The 22,896-nt window shown below is 42.3% G+C and overlaps 1 protein-coding gene across 5 annotated transcripts in view; it reads right to left on the bottom strand.

The window, feature by feature from the left end:
* FEZ1 (fasciculation and elongation protein zeta 1) overlaps window positions 1–21,188 on the bottom strand; it is a 40,222-nt gene extending 19,034 nt beyond the window's left edge. For 3 of the 5 annotated variants that reach the window (XM_081239296.1, XM_081239299.1, XM_081239300.1), the window contains exons 1-3: window positions 20,990–21,188; window positions 15,061–15,416; window positions 8,215–8,314 (exon numbers count right to left, since the gene is read on the bottom strand). In XM_081239296.1, coding sequence (XP_081095422.1) covers window positions 8,215–8,314; window positions 15,061–15,371 — 411 coding nt within the window. In that variant the 5' untranslated portion in view covers window positions 15,372–15,416; window positions 20,990–21,188. Of the gene's footprint in view, window positions 1–8,214; window positions 8,315–15,060; window positions 15,417–20,412; window positions 20,526–20,989 lie in introns of those variants that run through there. The other 2 variants (XM_081239297.1, XM_081239298.1) reach the window with 2 other exon arrangements.
* Between the last annotated feature and the right edge of the window lie 1,708 nt (window positions 21,189–22,896).

Genomic DNA, 22,896 nt, shown 5'->3' with positions numbered 1-22,896 from the left:
TATCACCCCCTATATTCAGTCCCACCTCCACAGATAAATGAGCTGCTTATTCATCTGGGAAACAGAAGGATGTAACTTACTGTCCTAGACTCCCATTTCCCTCGTCTAAAAGAACCACCATCTGCTATCAATTAAAGTTACAGGGATAAAAGAGACCATCTTTTACATCACAGTCAGGAACAGAATAGGTTCATTAACTGAAAAACCCAATTAAAAGTGGAGAATTGTGAATAATAATAATCATACATACATACATAGCTCGAGCATATTATTTTGACCTAAAAACATAAATGTACACTTACTCATTCACCAAGCTCCTAACGTAAGGCCAAGGCCTTTTCTTCCATGATGGGCCTCCGAGTAGAATTTCATGTAGTCTTTCTTGCATCATCCACATTACAACACAAATTTTGTTTCCTGTTTCTGTTTTTGTAATAGTAGAAGGAAGGTACGTGGGGGATTGAGCACACACAGTTATCTCCCGAAATTCTGCTAAAGTGAGAGTAAAGGGATCAAAAGAGAATATCCCACAGGGACAAAGAGAACTGGAGAAAAGACAACAGCAAAAGAGATGCTAGAGGGCTTCCCTGGTGGCGCAGTGGTTGAGAGTCCGCCTGCCGATGCAGGGGACACGGGTTCGTGCCCCAGTCCGGGAAAATCCCACATGCCGCGGAGCGGCTGGGTCCGTGAGTCATGGCCGCTGAGCCAGTGCATCCCGGAGCCTGTGCTCCGCAACGGGAGAGGCCACAACGGTGAGAGGCCCGCGTACCGCAAAGAAAAAAAAGAGATGCTAGAGAGCAGATGCCAACCTAACATCCACTAAAAAAGAAAGGTACAGCTATACAAAGAGGTATAACTAAAAATCCAAAGGTAGAAATAAAATGGAATACCAAAAAGTATTTGATTGACCCAAAAGAAGGTGAAACAGAGGAACAATAACAACAAAAAACCCAGATGGAACAAATAGAAATTCAAGATGGTACACCTAAACACAAACTAGTAATGTTATGTTAAATGTTAATGAACTAAATGCTATGCAAATGAACTAAACACAATAAATTAAAAAGCACAGATTATCACTGTCAGACTGAATATAAAAGACCCGACTACATGCAATCTATAAAAGACACATTTTAAAGACACAGATAGATGAAAAGTAAAAGGATTGAAAAAATGTATACCTAACAGCATAAGAAAGCTGTTGTGGTTAAATTCATATCAGACAAAGCAGATTTCAAAACAAGGAGTATTACCAGAGATAAAGAAGGATATTTCATAATGATAAAAGGGTCAATCAGGAAGACATAACAATAATAAAGTGTACGCAGTTAATAACAGAGCTTCAAAATATATAAAACAAAAACTAACAGAACTGAAGAAAGAAATAGACAAATCCACGGTAATAACTGGAAATTTTTAACACTCTGGTCTTGATAATTGATAAAATAAACAGACAAAAAATCAGAATATAAAGAATCCAACCATACTATAAACCACCTTAATCTAGTTGACCTTTTTAGAACATCACAACCAACAATTGCAGAATATACATTCTTCTCAGTGATACATAGTACATTCACTAAGATACAACATATGCTAGGTCATATATCAGTCCCAATATGTTTTAAAAGATTTAATTTGTACAGATTTTGTTCTCTGACAAAATTAAATGAGAAATCTATGACAAAACATCTATAAACATTCTTCTAAATAACCCATAGGCCAAAAAAGAAAGAGGAAACTGGAAAATATTTTGAACTGAATGATCATGAAAACATACCACATCAAAATTGTGGGATTCAGTTAAGGCAATGCTTAAAAGAACTTTTATTGTTTTAAGATGCTTACGTTATTACTATGGACTAGATGTTTGTGTCCTCCCAAAATTCATGTTGAAATCCTAACCCCCAATGCGATGGTATAAGGAGACCTTGGGGAGGTGCTGGGGAGGGTGGAACCCTCATCAGTGGGGGTGTATTCTTATAAAAGAGGCTCCACAGAGCTCTTCTGCACCATGTGTGCTGTGAGGACATAGCCAGAAGTTGACAGTCTGCAAGCTGGAAGAGTCCCTTTACCAGAATCAACCATGCTGGCACCCTGATCGTGGATATCCAGCCTCCATAACTGTGAAAAGTAAATTTCTGTGGTTTATAAGCCACCCAGTCTGTCGTATTTTGTTATAGCAGCCCAAATGGACTAAGATCATTTTTTTTAAAGTTTAAAATATGACCTAAGCTTCCACTTCAGAAGCTTAAAAAGTAAAGGGTGAAGGACAACCCTATTTTAAATACAAAGAAGGATACAATCAAGTTAAGGGAAGAAATCAACAAACTAGAAAATGAAAAAACACAGAGGGAAAAAAAAGTGGTTCTCTAGAAAGATTAATAAAAGTGATAAACCCATAAACAGACTGATGAGAAGGGGGTGAGGGAGAGGAACAGAAGGAGAGAGAAAACACAAACCAACAATAACAGTAATAAAAAGGGAACATCACTATAGATCTTACTACATTAAAAGAACGAGAGAATGTCATAAGCAACTTTGTGGTCAATACCATGACTTAGATTAAATGAACAAATTCCTTAAAAAACACACTTTACCAAAAGCATCTCAGGAAGACATGGAACATCTAAATACCCCAATATCTATTAAAGGAATTGAATCTGTAATCAAAAACTTTCACGGAGAAAACCCCTGGTCCAGATGGTTTCATTGGTGTAGTCAATCACACATTTAAGGAAGAAATAATACCAATATAACACAAACTCTTTCAGAAAATAGAAGAAGAAAAATTCCCAATTCACCTTATGACATTACAAGAAAAGAAAATTGAAAAGAAAGATTCCTCATGAACATAGATGCAAAAATCCTTAATAAAATATAAACACATCGAATCCCACATTATGTGAAAAGGATATCTATCACAACTAAGTGGGATTTATCTTAAAAATGAAAGGTTGGTTTAATATTTGAAAATCAATTAGTGTAATTCATCACATTAACATTGATCTACATACATAAATTGTTCTATAGATTTAATACAATCACAGTTGAATGTCCAGCAAGTTTCTTTGTACAAATTGATCAGGTGATTCCAAAATTTATACAGAAATGCAAAGGACCGAAAATAGCCAAAGCAACTTTGAAAAAAAAGAACAAAGTTGAAAGACTTTGCTTTATGTCAAGACATTATTATAAAGCTACAGTAATAATATAGCATAATATTGGCATTAAGATAGACACATATATCAGTGAAACAGAACAGAGAATTCAGAAGTATACCCACACATTTAGGTCAACTGATTTTCAACAAAGGTGCCAAGAAAATTCAATATGGAAAGGATATTTCCAGTGAATTGTACTAGAACAATTGGATAGCCATACACATGAACCCTGACCTTAACCTCACACCATATTCAGAAACTAACGTGAAGTGGATCATAAACTATATAAAAGCTAAAACTAGAAAACTTAAGAAAAAAATCTTAGTGACCCTGGGCTTGGCAATTTCTTAAGTACTACATAAGAAGCACAAACTATTAAACACAAATGAATAAACTGGACTTCATCACATTAAAAAACATTTGCTCTTCAAATGTACTGTTAATAAAGTTAAAAGGCAATCCATAGACAAGAAGAAAATATTTGTAAAACATACAACAGAAAAAGGACTATACCTAGAATACATGTGTTAAAATAATTAAACAAAGAGGCTATTAGACTGAGATGGCTTGAACGCTTCAGGAGTCTCCTAAGCAAACAAAAACCTCTAATGCCTCAAGGTTAAGAACTCAAACCAAAGGACAGCCACCCACAAACAGCCACCCAGGCTTTTCCAGATAATACAACCACTCAAGCTACAGCCAATCAGATAATTTCCTTGCTTTGCTTCCACATCTTCTCTGTAAAAGTCTTCCTCTAATTCCTGTCGATGGAGCACTCCTACCCACTTTGGGTTTGGCATTGTCTGAGTCGAACAGATTTTTGCTCAGGTAAACTCTCAGAAATTTAATATGCCTCATTTTATCTTTTAACATGAGGAACTCCAATGACTCAATACTAAGAACACAAACAGCCCACTAAGAAAATGGGCAAAAGATCTGAACAGGCACTTCACCAAAGAAGATACATGGGTTGTGAATAAGCACATGAAAAAATGCTTAACATCATTTGTTACCAGGAAAATGCAAATTAAAATAACATACTACTATATACCCACTCAAATGACTAAAATCAAAAAGGCTGTCCATTCCAAGAGTTGGTGAGGATGTGGAATAATCGGAGCTCTCAAACTGGAAAACAGTTTGGCAGTTCCTTAAAAAGTGAAACAGACACTTACAATATGACTCAGACATTCCACTCATAGCTTTTTACCCAAGAGAAACAGAGACCTGTCCACAAAAAGACTTATATAAGAATGCTCATAGTAGCTTCATTTGCAATATTCAAAAGCTGGAAAAAATCCAAATATCCATCAACAGGTGAATGAATAAGCAAATTATAATATATCCACATAATGGAACACTACTCAGCAATAAAAAGGAACGTATGGGCTTCCCTGGTGGCGCAGTGGTTGAGAGTCTGCCTGCCGATGCAAGGGACACGGGTTCGTGCCCGGGTCCGGGAAGATCCCACATGCCGCGGAGCGGCTGGGCCCGTGAGCCATGGCCTCTGGGCCTGCGCGTCCGGAGCCTGTGCTCTGCAATGGGAGAGGCCACAACAGTGAGAAGCCCATATACCGCAAAAAAAAAAGGAATGTATGTAGATACATGCAATAAAATAGATGAATATCTAGATAATTATATTGAGTTTTAAAAAATAGACCAAAAAAAGAGTACATGCTGCGTGATTCCACGTATACAAAATTCTAGAAAATGCAAACTAATCTATGATGACAACAGCTAGTTGCCTGAAGATTGGGGGGTGAAAGGGAAGAGTGATGGACATGCAGACATGCTCGCTATCTTGATTGTGGTGATGGTTTCACAGATGTATACATATGTCAAAACCTATCAAACTGCACTCTTTAACATGTGTTGTTTATTGTATGCCAATTAGCCTTCAATAAAGCTATGATTAAAAAGGAAAAGAATAATATACCATGACCAAGTTGCCTTTAATCTCAAGAATGCAAGGTTGATTTAACATTTGAAACTCAATTCATGTAATTCATTACATTGACATAATAAAGGAGAAAACCATATAATCATCTCAATAGAGGCAGAAAATGGAAATAATTCATCTTCAGAGAAATAACAAGAAACCATGCCACAATTTAAAGTCATGAGCTTCCAGGTCAAAAGGGCCCATGGATTATAATTCATCTGAATGAAAAAATAAAGCTCACTCTAAGCCACATTACTGTAAAAGAAATGAGACAGGAAAAAGAGAATATTCTGAAAGCTTCTAGAGAGAACCAAAAGAGAGTCACATATAAAAGACAAAGAATCAGAATGGATTCTAAATGGGGCTCCTCAATCGTCACTGAAAGCTGGAGGAAAAGAGAATGATGCCTTTGCAATTCTGAGTAAATATTCACTTGCAGCCTAAAATAACTCTATCAAGTCAAATTCTCAATCAAGTGTATGACGGGAGAATAAAGACACTCTCATCTATTCTAACAAATATATTCCTCTCTACCCTTTCTCCAGAATACACTGAATTTTTTTCACCAAAACAAGGGAACATACCCAGAAAAATAAAAACATGGCAGTCAGAGGACAGGAGAGAGAGACATGAAGATTTCCCAGGACAACAGCTGTGCACCAGATCTAGAGTACAACCAGATTAGTTTATAGTAGAAAGATGGAGGGTACTAGTTTGGATTTTTTTTTTTTTGATTGAATTGAAAGACTATCTGATTTTTTTAAAACATATTATGAGATGTAGAGTTCACTCAGAGTTTGGGGTTGAACTAATGATAGATATACAGGAAACTAAGCAAATGAAAAAACAAGGCAATTCTTCGCTCCAGGTTAAATAAGAAGTTGTACAAGAGAGGAAGTATTCTTATAGAACACTACATGATTCAGCAAGAAATAGTATTTACACAGTTACCCTAGTGTGTACTTGTAATATTGATTTAATTGGTGGCAAGGGGGAAGGCCAAATGTGAGTATTTGAGGTGATGCCAAAGACTTAAATCTCATCTTCCATAATGGATAACAGCCAAAATTATTCATTTTAGATAATCAAAGAAGTAGTAACATAAATGTGTTATTTAGAAAATTGTAGGTACCTGCCAAAAGAAACAGCTATAAGAAGTCGAAGTGGTTGCCTCTATGGAGCCGGGAAAGATAAGTCAGAGACTGCTGTTTATATTTTTTGTTGTCTCGCATTATTTTAAAAGTATTATTTGACTTTTAAAATTACATATATGTGTTACTTTGATTTTATAAAAGCAAAAATGACTGTCTTTGCATTCATAACCCTACAGTTTCCATAACATTTCATTACATTAGTTACAGTCACAAGGACAAGCATGAACAGGTTTGGGAACAAACACAATGGATTCTTGGCAATGAACTAAGTGGAAGAAGAGATAAGACTTCCCAGAGAGAAGCCTACCAGTCGTGTGCATGCCGCATGCCAAGGGCGTTCGGTTGGCATGTTTTACAGAAGGAATACAGAGCCCTGGTTATATAGCAAGTCGTTTAAACTGATGTCAGTGAAAAGAGCTTCTACTGTAATGAATCCAGATAATAAGGGAGGCTAAAATAAAACAACCTTAATCCATCCACTTTTGCTACGCCGTCCATTTCCCGTGGGTCAGATGGAGAAAATTCTACAAGGAGGAGAGCTCAAGATCATCCTTCTCAGGGTCATTCAGTTTGCCCTGAAATATTAACCCTCTTGAGGGAAATCTGCAAATGAGGATAAATTAGAGTCCTTTTGAAGGGTAGGCTATCTTATATATACTTTGGCTTAATCCACAAAATGAGTTGGAAAGGTGGCCAAGGAGATAACAAAGCAAAATCTGCCTTTTGCACCATGACGGACCTGATTTCATTTCAGTAACTAGGTTTATTCCATTATTGCCTATCTTCTCCTTTGCATTTTGGGCAAGTACTAAACACTATCCGTATAAGTACCGCAAAAGAAAAAAAGCGCTCGGGAGTTCAAAACAGGACCTGAGACATCCCACATCCATGCTAAGTAGGGCTGTAGCAAATCTCTTTGTTTCGAAGTCTATTCTTGAGGTTTTAAGTATTTTGGATGGCTAATTATTAGAAAAATTAAAAAGGATATTCAGCCACCTTTTCAACAAATCGGCCAATTGCTGATTTCTTTGCTGTGCTATTTTGGCCAATGATCTGCAGAAATGTCGCCCAGTAAGGGAAATCTGGTTCTCGCTCTTCCTTGGCCTCAATCCTGGAGCACCTAGGAAGATCAGATCCACCTCCCACCCTCATTTGCTGTGCGCACAGGATTGTGACAGCCCTTCCTGATAAGAAATTGTCAAATTTCCTTTATAACTGAAACTAGAAGACTAAGCAAGGTAGAAACGGGCTTTTAGCAAGGACAGAGCCCTTACGTGATTTAGCTTTCTATATGTATATTCAGCTAGGAGGGGCAATTTGGATATTCTGAAAGGTCACGTTCCATAACCTATGCAAGTCAACTCAAAATAAGTATTCTCTTTACTTTTTCAGAAGTCCGTAGGCTACTTTCCTCTTTGGCATCAGTAATCACAGACCGTGACTCAGGTCCAGCCATATAAGTGCCTGTTTAATGAGTTTCATAAAGAATTCCTCCCAGTTGCATGGTCACCTCACTATTATCTGGGTCCCCACTCTGGCCATTAGACAGGCCCTGAGCTTGTCACAAGTCTGTCAACACTTTTTGATGGGACTGAACTGTCCCTCTTAGATGGGAAACCCTGATTTTTTTTTTAACCATTATTCGAACACAAAAAAAGCCCATTATATTTATTCTCCTCTCGTACTTCAGATCACCTTATTTTGCGTGTTGTAGGCCGATGATGAGCAACAGAAGTGATCTGCATTTACAGTCTTTACAATCATTCCAATCACCTCATATACCCTGGATGTCCCCCTTCATCTTATTTTTCACTTCCTCCACAACTCTTACTTTCCCAGCAATGATGTTGAGCTTCATTACATAATGGGGAAGACTGTTGCATTACTGAATGTTTTTCTAACTGGAATCCACAGCATCTCAAGCCCTGCTAAGCTGGGGGCCCCAGAGAGGTACCTCAGTTTCAGAGCTGTTGCCATTCAGAGCCTCCACGTTTGGGTCCCTCCAGTCTTCTGAGAGTGAAGGGATGTAATTGTCTGTCAGAGCATCCCAAACCCTGTAAACAAAGAGAAGCTCTCATTAGCACACATCTGTGGCCTGGCCTGGCCTGGAGGAAGGAAGAGCTGGGCCAGGGGAGGAGAGAGGCTTCTGTGCGTGCCAGGCTGAGATCATCTGCCTTCCAGCATGCAGGAGCGAAGTAGCTTAAAAACTGAATTTCAGGCATTACCAGGAGAGAAGGAGCCAAGAGAATGGACCCTGGCCAGGAGCTTCAGTGCCAAAGGTGTTTGCTTAAGAGAAGAGGAATTTCTCACCATTGAAAACCAATGGTAGCGTCTACAAGTAAAACACCTCTGGCAACAGATAAACTGCCCCTGAGACTAAAGCTGCCCCTCAACCAAATGGCTCCTGTCTCACGAACTTAAGAAATGTCCATGTTTCCTTTCTTATGGGCAGAGAAGAATGAGAAGAAGGGGAGGGAGGAAGAGAGAGATTGATCTGGGCAGATTTTCTGGCTGAATCTCATTAAGATCAGGGTCATTGTCTAGTTTATATATACAGCTGGCCCTTGAACAACGCGAGTTTAAACTGTGAGCATCCACTTACATGTGGATTTTTTTCCCAATAAATATTGTAGTACCAATATTTTCATTTTACAGTTCTTCACTTTAACTAAGTGTGGAGGAAAGTTTGTGTTCGATTAGAGATCACAATATATGGACTCAAAAGAAGTAGGGTTTGAGTCCTTCTTCTACTCAAATTGTTTCAGCTTATTGCCCTTGTGGTTTACTAATTCCTTTGTTTTTGAGGCAGAAACAGCAGGAAATGGATTTTTGGACTACCCAGGGGGTCAGCGCCCTTAATCCCCCATGCTGTTCAAGGGTTAACTGTATTTCAGTTTCAGATGCCTGCAATCTAAAAGGTCAAGAATTAACTCCTTGACATCTAATGTAGGTAAGGGGATGATGCCAATGCTATTAAAAGTTACTTATTACCCAAAATGTTCTAGGGATCCCAGGGCGGCACAATCCTGTCCTCTAGCCAGGTAGAGTCTAAGTGTGCCCTGTCTCTATCATGGAGACTCCAAAGAAAATACATGAAAGGAACCAATAAATACACCACTGTCTACACAATTAGTTTTTAGTGGGGGAAGATGGGGTTCCCTTTATTACATTTCTTTTTTAAAGTTCTGATAGGTACATTATAAGAAAGGTTATTCGACAATTCTTTTTGCTTAACTCACTTATTTCAGAAAGATTTTCTTGGGGAAAAAAATGGGGAGGGGTTTGGGGAAAATCCTGAAGTCACAAACTCTCAAACACAGGAAAATGAATAAATTAGTCGACACTAAGAGATTAATGTAAATCAGTAAACCAAGCTCCTAAAATAATGAATGCCATCCATGGAAGCCAGCGGCACTTGAGTTAATATTAGGTAATGAAATAATGAGGGCTCAGTGCAATCTCCTTCAGGTGCCTGTGCACATCAAACATGAATGATACCTGTGAAACAAGGTAAAAGAAGGTACAATTTATTTAGATATACTAATATAAGGAAATGGTCATTTAAAACTAAGCAACTATGTACACATACGGATCAAATCCAAAACGTGACAAAGTATGGTGTAAGATGCTGAAAAGATAAGTGCATATTTTATATATATAGCAAGATGTGTATATATATATATATATATATCAGAGCACAGACACTTGAAATCAATGAAATCAATGAAAATAAAATGGGGGAGGGGAGTGTTCTTAACATATATAAAATCTGGAATGACATATGACATATGGGTATATAATCAAGGAGATTTTCCTAGTGCGCAATGCACACAATTTGGTGATTAAAAAAAGCAACTCAAGAAAACACAGTATAATGGCACTGCTTTGGTTATCCACTTATTCATTTTTTGTAGTACAATTACAAGAAGGCACTTGGAGAGACCTCATCAAGTGTTCATTCGACATCTCTTCAGCAGGATTTCAGTCTACGCCTTAAACATGGGTGATAATCCAGTTTCCATCAAGCACTATTAGAGCTTCATTAATCCAGCCTAATTCTAAATCCAAGTCTCATTAGCGTTCTAAAGCCAAGAGGCAAATATGATTTGCTGTCTCCAAAAGTCCCAGCTCCACACCCACTAGGAAGGTGAGCAGTCAAGTCCTCCGTGCATCACTGCATTACACTCTCTGCGTCGAGAATGAACAACACGCATGCAGGCACTGACCTTCGGGTCTGACCCTGCAGCAAGCGCCTGGAAAAATAAAATTCAGCAAAGCCCAAAACAGGCAGGAGCCTTTTGTACCTCTCCTAAATAGGATGGAAGCTGGGACCCTGAACGGGCCAGCACACTTTCCAATAACCTTGAAACTATTTATATCCTTAAAGTGACAACTGGAGACTGCCTCAAATCATTTAGGGTGGCAACTTTTCTCACCTGAGCCTTCACTGACATACTCTGGATTTTATCTTCTAATTCTAGACTTTTAGTGACAATTCCCTAAACCTTTATCTCCTCGGGATATCAAGCCATCCTTTTTCTGTTTCAAGTTTTCTTCTTGCTTTCTGATGGACATGCTTTTTATCCTTTAAGGTTCATAAGCAACCTTTAATAGAACGACTCTCATCTCTTTGTCATCATTTGCACACCCGTCCCGTATTCATTCAGTGCCCATTTAACAATAATAACCATAGCAGCCAACCTTACTGAGCATTTACTATGCATAAGCCAGGTACTATCCTAAACTCTCTGTGGATTCATTCATTCATTCCTCACAACTCTATAAGGCACATGCTGAGAAAAAAACCCCTGAAACATAGAGAGGTTAATTAACTCATCTAGATTCACACAGCCAGTAATGACAGAGGTTGGAGTTGAACCCAGGCAATACAGCTACAGAACCTATATTCGTTCCCACTTAACTATTCCAATTCTTTAAACTTTACGATGGGCATGGGCATCAGAACAATATGCCAGGTTCCAAATCACAACCTAGAACAGCAGTTCAGCAGCCGGCTCTGCGTGAAAAGTCTATAACTGCATTATTCTGGACCTGGTGCTTTCATCAATCTATGAAAGGAAAAATGGCAAGGTCAGCAAGGGTACACGCCTGCTTTCTGTCTAGATCTCCAGCCCGGGGAAAATTAAATGGACGGCAAAGGCAGGCACGGGAACGAAGAATGGCGGTGGGAGGGAAAAACACAAAGCTTTCTGTGAGGGAGAGAATGGGACGGACTTTTCTCCCCAGAGAGGTCATCCATCTTATCCTAAGCAGGGTTCTTGGGAAGAGATATATTCCCTGTTAGAGGCATCCTGGGTGGACTGTAAAACTCCACTTCCTGAGAAGCATCCTGCTATTTACTCTTATCTCGGGGAAAGGAGACTTTGAAAGCTATCCACTATATCTTTCATCAAAGAACTATAAGATTAAACAGGCTCCCTCCATTCTTGTCATTACTCTGCCATGGCACCTGAGATCCAATTTGCTCCCTCAGTCCCTGTAATAACAGAAAAGCCTTTTCATGTGCATATTTTATATCATGGGCTTAGATGCCTATAGAAATGGCTGTGACTATCTTTCACCATGGAGGGCTAGGGATTTGGAAAAGGATGCTAGCAGAGGATGAGCAAACCAAACAGAACAGGTTGGACGAGACACGTATCCAGAAATCTGGGCCTGGAACTGGCAACATAGCTATCGAGGCTACATCAATCCTCACACACACACACACACCCCTATATACCTATTCCTGACAATATGGTAGACAGCTTATAGTGCTTGTTAGAATTCCAACTTGGGAACATTTCCCTTAAGCCCCTCTAGGCTGGTTACTGCCCTTGTCCAGTTTTATTTGTGTCGAGTCAGGCCAATATCCACACTTAGATGTGTGTTAACATGAGTATACGTTTGCTGTTAATACTTAGGAATTATGAATTATTAACACATCAATGACTTTGGACAACTTTTTAGATTCTTTCAAATGCTTCAGTGGAATCCATACTACCTCTGCCTTCCACATGGGGAAACTGAACCTCTGAGAAGAGAATTAACTTTCCTAAAAATCACAGGCATCTGTCGACTTTCCCTATCTGATTATTTGGGATTCACTTCTCTTCGACTTAAAGCATGGCTGACTCCAGGGTGTTTATTTATCATGCGAACTTGATTTTTAACATGACCTTTAATCCAGTAATTCTACCGGAAGGACAGGACTGTCAGTGTTCTCACATGTTTGGCCCCTCTGTCTCCAGGGTCCTTGTAAGACAGGGACCCCGGTGAAGTAGGAAGTGGGGTGAGGGCTGACCATTCCCACTCTGTAGGCCTCCAGGTCGGATCTCTTATGACAAAGGAAAGGGTGTTCCTACATATGCAAAGAAGAGATTCTGGAATATTTTCTAAATTTAGAAACAAGAAATACATATTGATACATATCGACTCTCTTTTAATGCCTAGGACTTCCATGCCCTGACAAATCAGAGAAGAGCTGATATCTCAGCCAATTCCCTCTAAGCCACATAGTTCCAAATGAAAACTAAAGAAGTCAAAACTTCAAAGGGAATCACTGACCCTGCTTTCTGATTCGTGTTATCTTTCAGGAGGTTAGTCTGACCAAGAATTTCATAGTTTTTGTTTGAAGCCTCTATTGTGTAGTTCTAACCCACCCAAAATACTTTCCACTCATTGGTGGGTGAAATCTCTAACTACTAAACCTAAGCAGGTTTATTAGAACACCAGAGCTGGGCTCAGGAGACTATTAACCGCGTTGGATATTAACTTATCTTTTTCCTTTACCTCATCATAATTTTACAGTTGAAATAGCTTGATAGGTGTCTCTAAAACAAAGTGTGTAATTTAATTCAAATTTTTATTTTAAGTTGTAAAGCTTTAGATACGCGGAATGCCTAGAAAGCACTGTGTTATGATTTCTCTTCCCAGATTCTTCCCACCACACTATCCCCAAATCATATTTTACCTCTAAGGAGTTATTCAACCTTTGGTCTTTTAGCTGAGGCAGTCAATGAGGCAGGCAAGTCAGAAAAATCAGGATAAGACTAATAATCCCATGTGATGGTAGTTAACATTGAGTGGCCTCTGCTAACGTGCTAGGAAAGAGTAAGAACCTGCTTGCTGGGCCTCTGTCCTTAATGAGGCAAAGGGGTGGTTTAGACAGGGGAGAAATGATTTGTTGGAAGCAAAAGGAATTTTCCGAGCACAGCCTGGGTGAGGTGAGAAATTAGGTTATTGGCAAGTCCTTAGCCCTGCTTCATCAAGATTGAGCTCGGGAGGTTCCAAAGATGAGGACCCACGCAGTCAACTAGAGTTAAGTGACAAGCCCAAGGTCACACAGCGAGTTAGCGAGAGTATGAAAATCACAATTCATCGTGTTTCTAGTCCACTGCCTGGTGCAATGAAGTAGATAACAGTAAAAGCTACTCTGTATAATAAAGCCCCAGAGCCATTCTTTTTTGACCTCGAGGAGTTGAGCAAATTATAAAAGGCTCAGAATCTAAAAGAATCAATTTGAAACTTAAGATTGAATTGAAACACGTAGCCCACAGTTATAGTACTGGTCACCAGAGTGAAATGTTCTCTGTGATCATGCCTTCAGGCTAGCATTAATTAAAAAGAAAAGAAGGAAGTGGCGTGGGCCTAGAAATACATTATATGCACCTACGAGGCTAGCTATTATTGCTCATCCAGGTCATTCAATATTCACTCTAAAAATATTATTTGATCACTTACTACACACCATGTGCTGCATCAGACAGTGGAGAGATAATAATGAATAAGACAAAAAGATATATAACCCTTGTATTCACAGAGATACAGTCTCAGTAGTCATCAAATAAGCAACTATCTGCCCAATACAATCAGGTTCAATCCTGTGGGACAAACCTCTTCCCCCACTTACTCATGGGCAACTTTTCCCACCCAAGTCCATAAAAAGAGAAACCAAAAGTACAGTTGCTCCAAACTTCCACTGTCAACTACTTGACATTTCGTGTGTGATCCCTAAAGAACAGTTGATGCATATTTTATCCCTGTGGGGAATTTACGCCTATTTTTACTAAATGCCCCAAACACCTTTCTTTAATTTATATGACAAATCACCCCCTTCTTCTCTTTTCTAGTCCCTCCTTGAACAGCACTTTTCTCAAATTCCTTTTCTTGACTTCTGTTAAGACCCTGGAAGGTGGCTAGTAAGTGACACAGGGAATCTGCATACTCAAAAGCCACTTCACCTGGTTATCACCTTTATTGTGTCCAGGGTAATTCCCTGTTCTCTTGGTTCAATGTGTATGCTTTCTTACTTGGACATATCTTAACATTTGTAGATAATTTTTCCAGTCCTGAGGGGTTAAAAACAATTTGGAGATTTTCACAATCCTGGTGTTTTGTAAAGCAAATTGTTCCAATGACATATATTCCTCTGTCACAGTTAATTAAATTTTTTTCTGGTCCTTATTTCTAATATCTGGGTGGGTTACCATGGATATAAAGAAAGCTGAAGATAGACAGACCCCCAAATGTACCATGCTCCTGAAATTCAATTTTGCATCTAGGAAAACCCATTTCCTAAAAATCCTTCATTCCTTTGTGGTTTCAACTTAAGAAAGCTCTATGAGTAACTGTAAAGGGATATAACTGAACAACGTCAGCAGTTACCAGGGCACTGCCTCACAGAGAAAAATATAAGTAATATGCCATGAACCCAAGGACAGAAACTCGTTCTATGGCAAGGAGCCCCAGATTCCAGGACTCTAATCTGAGGCAAGAGAGGGCAATTAAGACAGCTTACTCCTCATCCTGCAGGGTCTCCTCCTCCTCTTGGATCTGGAACTGGTTCTTCACGGGAGCTAGGTTCTCGGTCTTGGCGTTGTAGTTCCGAAAGCAGACATTGAGCTTCTCATCAAATTCATTCACCAGGTCCTCCATGGACTTGAAGCTGATTATTTCAGAAGAAAAATTCTCAAGCTCAGAGAGGGAGGGGTCCTCTAGATGGTGGGGAGATGAGCCGTAGAAACACTGTGGCTTCTCTTCTGGGTCCTCCAAGCAGCTGGGCCGAAGGTCCTCAAATTCTTCATCCAAACTCACCAGTGGGGCCTCCATTCTTGCACAGCAATAGGACAACGGCAATGTTCAGGATTCGTTTATCTAGAAGAATTAAACACGGTAACGTGAGTTTGGACTGGACTTTTGTGCCAACTCTGCTGAGGAACCCTAATCACTTATTCCATAACTCTCATCCCTCTAAAAACAAAACTTCCACTTTACTGGTCCATCGCTTCCGTACTTCCTCACTATGATACCCTTAAGGAGTTCAAATATCATTGTTAGTGTGAATAATGCTAACCCAATTAGCATACATTTTGGAGGCACACCTGCTTCCAATTCCCTGCTCCAAAAAACAAAGCCTAATGGTTAAGCATGCAGTTTCCGGACCAGACTGCCTAGGTTTGCATCCTGCTCTGCCCCTTACCAGCTGTGACCTTAGCAGCAACTTAACTTCTCTGTGCTCCCTTTTATTCTTCTCAGGACAGAAATAATAACAGGACCTATCTCAAAGGACTGTCCTAAGGGTTAAGGGAGTAAACACTGGTAAATGCTTAGAACAGTGCCTGGAAGATAATAAACGTCTAGGTTGTTCAGTTTATGTTCTCTATTATTATTATTATTACTATTACGATAGGTCCACAACCCTAACCATGTGCTCTCAAAACTGGAAGTTTGGGCTTCCCTGGTGGCACAGTGGTTAGGAATCCATCTGTCAATGCAGGGGACGCGGGTTCGAGCCCTGGTCCGGGAGGATCCTACGTGCCGCGGAGCAGCTGGGCCCGTGTGCCACAACTGCTGAGCCTGTGCTCTAGAGCCCGCGAGCCACAACTACTGAGCCCACGCACCACAACTACTGAGCCCACGCGCCACAACGACTGAGGCCCCCACGCCTAGAGACCGTGCTCTGCAACACGAAGCCACCGCAATGAGAAGCCCGTGCACCACGATGAGGAGCGGCCCCCGCTCACCGCCACTAGAGGGAGCCCATGCGCAGCAACGAAAAACCAACATAGCCAGAGATAAATAAATAAAATAAAATAATTTTTTTTAAAAACCAAAAAACCTGGAAGTTTTTCGTAACTTATTTGGTGGTAAAACCTGCCCTGACCTAAACACGTTTGGCAACTAAACCTGATCTACATGAATATACAGCTGTTCATGGTTTTAATTTATCCCATTTAGTGTGTTTTGCTGCAGAAATTTTAATTTTTTTAAATTATAGAGATTGCTGCCCCAGGCCCCGGGGGATGATATGCAGAATATGCACTCTATTATTGCCTTCCAAAATCTGAGATAATCTAAATTCTGAAACATGCCTGGCCCCAAGGGTTTTGGATAGGGCTTCATGGACCTGGATATTATTACTCTCATCAATAAATGATAGACTAATTGAACACTAATACAGACTTTCAAACAAGCACCTGAGTTTTTCCCAGACACACAGCATATGTCTGAAACTAGAAGAATGGATTAAATGACCTAGTAGCCTGTAAGAGATAAGACCCGGAGACTCATGTGCTCCAAAGCCCAGACTCCACAACCACCTTGGGCACTACACCCTGGAAGGCTGTACACACTCCTCCCTTCATTTCCCAACAGCTCCAGGTCCTCGACGTACACTGCCTTTCGCTGTGATTTAACCATCTGTGTGTACATCCAAGCCCTTCCCCAATTTTAATTTAAATTCCTCGAGGGCAGAGAGGTCCTCTGGATACCCTCCATGGTTTCTAGCACACACTGCCTGCGGCGAGGCAATCAATCAATGTGTGCTCACTGACAAATGATCTTCTGTCGCCCCCACACAGTTTTCATTTTCCATTGCAGGCAGCACAAGCATTATTGTCTATCATACCCTTCTCTACCTACTCAGCTTCCTTCCCTGGAACACGGCAAGGCAACCAAACTTTTCCCTCCTATCTGCGTGATGACTGATCCAGATAGATGCTTAAATTGGAATCACTACCTCAAGAGGACCAAACAGACGGTAAAAACCACGGCTTCTGCCCCAGGACTGCCATTCTCCACCTCTACCTACAAAACTAAATAAGCGAGGCAGAGGGTATGCCAGGTGAGGACCCGGGCAGTTCTTACTGGGATTTTACTGGGATTAAGTCAGTTACCACCACATCTCATCAAAACATATGCTGAGTATTTACAGTTTGCAAAGGCAACATAACAGGACCTTGGAATACAAAAAGATATAAAAGCAGTATTATGACAGCTTGGAAAGAACACAGGCTCAAGAGCCAACAGACCTGCCAAAGCCTGGCTGAGTGACAAGCGTTGTGGGTCCTGATTTCCTCGTTTGTTAAAATGAAGGTGTTGGTATAGAGTTAATGCCTCTGAAAGTTAATTTTAATAACATATTAACTTAATACTTTTAATTGATATATTTTAATAGTATAGTTTATTTAATCTAATATATACAAAATATTGCCATTGCAAAATGTAATCCATATTTTTAAATATTAATGAGACATTTTATATTCTTTTTTCATACTAAGTCTTTGAAATGTGTATTTTACATTCACAGTATGTCTCCATGTGGATCAGCCACATTTCAAGTGTCCAATATCCACGTATGGCTAGTGGCTACCATTTTGGACAATCCAGCTATTAAGCAATATACACACAACTAACTGCCAGCTAGAGGTTCTTCACCTATGGTCGACAGACCCCTAAGGGCTCTTTGAATGTAACCGTATTTTATTTTATGCACTTAAAAGCATATTCAGAGAAAGATCCCAAAGGTTTCTCTACATTGCTGAAGTGGCCCATAGCACAAAAAAGATTAGGAACCCCCGAGTGCCAAAAAAGTGAGTTTAGAAAAGATCACTGAGTGCAATCGAGAGTAAGGAAGGTTTTACAGACAAGGGATTTGTATTGAGAGAGGAAGGGCTCTGATGGTTAATGCCGGGCCCCAGGTTCCAATCCTGTTCCTATTACTTCCTAGCTATGAGACATTGGACAAATTATAAGCCTCTCTGACTCAGCTTCCTCATCCATAAAATGGGGTTTAAATAGCACTTATGTTGGAGGTTATTTGGTGGAGTAAATGAGATAATCTTTGAAGTGCTAAGCACAATGTGTGGAATACATGAAGTATCCGGTAAATGTCAACAATATTAGGAAAACGAGGCTAACTTAGTTACGTGGAAATGTGGGGTGAGAGTGCTTCGAGGAAGAGAAAAACTATCCTTGCCATGATATTCCATGTGTGATGCTTCAAAATGCTTATCAAATGAGAGAACTACTGCTGAATGAATGTTACCATCTTTTTTTACTAAGGCACCCCTGCTATTTTCAATTCATGTGGTCAAAGCCATTCAGATCACTGGTTCCATTTCAGAGAGACATGAAAGCTAACCAGCTGGTATCCCAGATAGTACACTTCCTTTAAATCTGTACTCTTCCTGGAGGGGACAAGGGAGCTGGTGTGAGAAGGTGATATCAAGGAGGGTGCTGATTTGAAACAGCACATTCTATACCATTAACCAGTAACAAGAGGGCGAGTCGAGTGGAACCTAGGGCTATGATTGAGTTTTGAGCGTTGGCGACAAAGAAGATTATCCTGAAAGCACCTATCCTCAGCCCAGGCTCTAGAGAAAATAGATTCATCTAGAAGATTATAAAAGAAGAAATGGATATCACAGCTCTAAAGTTCAGAAATGTGATCATTTGAACAATCTGCAATATAGCCTGATTTCTTTTCCTCAACTACTCACTACCCAGGAGCCAAGAAGCTCCGCATGAACGACCAGGTGGGGAGGAAGCTAAAACTGAGAGCCTGCATTGAAAATCAAAGTCACTTGACACCCAAACTGAGCCCAGAATTTGTAGAAAGAGCCCAGGCTGTGGCAGAGGAGGTGAGAGCCAGGCATCTGACTGGCCCCACCAAGGCCTCAAGGAGGGGTCTCTGGGTTAGAGCTGGCAGTCCTTCTTAAATGGTTCCCCTTCTCTCCTTCTTTTGCTCTTCTCTCTTGGTGGGGTAACTTTGCCCCCCAAATGAGATGTCCTACTCTTGCATCCTGGCAAGCTTGCCCCTGTCTTCAGTCACAGCTCATTTCAGAAGCTTCCTTCCCTTAAAAGCTAGGGATAATTCAATTGAGAGCTTATCCTCTTTCTCTATACTTCCAAAATCAATTTTTAAAAAATACATGAAGAATGGCAGAGAGAAGGAACCACAGGAGGGTGGTCTTGTCTTTTTCTCTTTATCATAGAACAAGAGTGCAGGACTATAGTTTGCTTATGTCCTATAATCTATTCCATTTATTTTGGTTCCCAATAGATGGTGTAATTTGGAAAAGAAAAGACGGCTCAGAACTTAACAGAGACCCAGTAGGAAACACACGGTTAGCCTCTCGTGCAGCACAATGATGCATAGTAGCTGCAGCTCGGGGCTGCAGCACCGTCTCCCAGTGCCTGCTTTGCTGAGCGGAGCAGCAGAGATTTCACCATGCCTCCCCCTGCTGGGCCTCTGCACCTCCACACAGGCCCCATTCCATCTCTCCTTCTTCCCACTACTTGCCCTACAGCCCAGTTGATTCTATGCCCACCCCACCCCCCATAGCATCCCTAAAGCTGCCCTCCACTGACCCACCTTCGGTTTCCCACTGCTCCTCAGCAAAGCCCAGTCAGTGTACATGTTCGTGCCAAGCGGCACATTTTGATGGAAAGAGAGTATTTCACTGCATAGAAGTCAGCAACCCCTTTGTGGTTCCGCTTCCCCCTTCCCCCTCCTCCTGCTGCTCCGTTCACCCTCATCTCACATCCCCCTCCCCCAGTCTGCTGGGGTAAAGAAAGGCTCCTCCAAGCAGCACAATGCCTGGAGCTCCAAGAAAGCCGGGGGCATCCCGCGCAGGCCGCACGCATACTCCAACGGCCACGGCCCTTTCAGCCAAACAAGACCGGGACATGGGAGCGGAGCGGGTCGGGAGGTGTCGCGGCGAGTAGGGCAGGGATAGGGAAGAGAGAAGAAGAGAGGGCTGTGATGTACCCCCTGGGGGCTCCGTCAGATGCGCTCCCAGCCCCAGAGGCCCTGGGCCCACAGGAGGGCAGCGTGCCCCACCACCATCACACCCGTCCTTTCTCCGACCTGTTCGCGGTAAAACAATCGCTCCGCCAGCGTCTGCGGCAGCTGCCAGCGGTTCTGACACTGCAGGAATGCACGGTCCCTGGGGAGAGGCTCGGCGTCCCAGGGAGGGGCACGGGCGGGGTGCGGGGTCAGGTTCTTAGAGGCATAGATGATTCTGGGGCGTTGAAGGGAGCCGGACCAGATAACGGTCCTGGGAGGAGGTACCGACCCACTGCTCCAGCACCATCGGGCTGCGTTCCCTGCCTCCCCCAGTCCCCAAACCGCGCCGCCTCTACACACACACACACACGCACACACACACGCACGCACACACACACACACACACACGCCTGGCTGGGGGGCCGAGGCTCCGATGATGCTTGAAGTGCCCATCATCCGGTATCTCCCGGCGCCGGGCGCTGTGCCCCGCTGCTCTCCCGTGAAGGGCTGGGCAGGAGGGCGACGGCCTCCAGGCTCTTCCTTTCCGATTCCGGGATGGGACCGTCCTGGGTGCGGAGCTTCGGCGCCCCCAGACCTGCCGGCCGGAGCATCCCAAGTCGCGGGGCCTCCTTCCCCACCCCCGTCCACCCCCACTCACGGCAGTGGGTCGGTCTGGATTAAGGTCGCCCCCCGCGACTGCACCTGTGCGGGTCCCGGAGGAGGGAGGCGGATCGCGGGGCTCAGCTGGACACCCCCATCCAACTGGCCGCGGGGAGCGGCCGGAGCGCAGCTCAGCGACAGCGGCACAGCCGCGAGCTAGCGAGCGCTCCCCTCGCAGCTCCGCCGGCGCCCGGCTCCGCTCCCTCCTCCCCCCACCCCGCCCCCTCCGCCCCTCCCCCCGTTCCCCCGCGCTCGTGCCCGGGCTCCAGGGGCCGCGCCCGCGCCGGGCACCCGCCCAACGGGCACGCGCAGGACCCGGACGTCATCTTCTCGTTAACATTCCTAGCCCTACTTGGTGCATGTGGCCTGCCTTTATTAATATTTATGAATTACTATTTCTCCCCCCTTTAGCATTGGCCTTTCTGCTTCCCTCATGAATATTCAGAAGCTCAAGATGTGCGCTTGCAATAACTCCCAGTGTGGATTTCTCACAGGGAGGGCCTGACACTGTAGCTTCTCCATAAAAGCGTAGGCGGGTGGCCGAGTGGATGGGCAGGCGGATGCCCGCAGACACACTCAAAGACCTCCCTGGACTTTCTGGCCTCCCCCTTCTATTCTGCTGGGGGCTGGGGTAAGCAAGTGAAAGGACGCCTGCCACGCTGAACCGGGTTTAGACCTCGAGTCAAAATTAATAAACGCTTTTACCTCCCAAGGACGCAGGGTGGGGCTGGCTTCAGGCCGAGAGAGCGGCGAACGTTTCCACTATCCATCTACAGAACTTTTTCATGAATCCCAAACTGAAAGTCTGTACCAGTTAAACATTAATTCCCCATTCCTTCTTCTCTGCAGACCCTGGTAACCACCATTTTACTTTCTGTCTCAATGAATTTGACTATTCTAAGTATCTCTTGTAAGTGGAATCACACAGTATTTATCCTTTTGTGTCTGGCTTATTTTACTTAGCGTAATGCTTTCAGGGTTCATCCATGTTGCAGCGTGTGGCAGATTTCCATTTCTATTTAAAGGCTGAGTGATATTCTGTTGTATGTATATAACACATTCTCTCTATCCTTTCTTCCTTCTATGGACATTTGGGCTTTTTCTACCTTTTGGCTATTGTGAATAATGATGCTGTGAATGCAGAGGTATGAATTCCAGGCAACATTTAAAAAAAACAGTATCCTATGATGTGTGCTAGAAGCTGGGGTGGGGGGGCGGCGGGGTGGGTAAAAATTGAAGGCAGGCAAGCCTGCCTTCAATAGGTGCAGAGTTTAGTGCATTGATTTCCAAACTGTGCTACTTGGAACCTGTAGGGGGTTGAATAGTGTCTCCCCCCAAATGTATATCCACCCAGAACCTCAGAAGGTGACCTTTTTTGGAAACAGGATCTTTGCAGATGTAGTTAGTTAAGAAACGGCCATACTGGATTAGGGTGGTCCTAAATCCAATAACTGATGTCTCCATAAGTAGAGAGGACACAGAGCAACAGGAAAGAAGCTACATGATGAAGGAGGCAGAGACTGGAGTGACATAACTACAAACCAAGGGACACCAAAGATTGCCTGGAACCACCAGAACCCAGAAGAGGAAAGGAAGAATTCTTCCCTAGAGCCTTCAGGGGGAGCATGGCCCTGCTGACATCTTGATTTTGGACTTCTAGTCTCCAGAACCATGAAACTATAAATTTCTCTTGTTTTAATCCAGCCAGTTTGTGGTTATTTATTACAGCAGCCATAGGAAACTAATATAGATTTTGGTAGTGAAACTGAGCAGGACCCTGTGGGACGCCTGGGCACAGAAACCTTTCCATGTCCCCCATTTCTTGTTTGTAGGGAATAGACTCCAGCTTCCATGACCTTCCCTGAGTTCCAAAGGGCAGATTCAAACAGTTGCTAATCAGGGAAG

Source organism: Mesoplodon bidens (genome assembly GCF_964165515.1).
Source record: "Mesoplodon bidens genome assembly, chromosome: 7".
Lineage (NCBI taxonomy): Eukaryota > Metazoa > Chordata > Mammalia > Artiodactyla > Ziphiidae > Mesoplodon > Mesoplodon bidens.
This window is presented reverse-complemented; position numbering and strand designations above follow the sequence as displayed.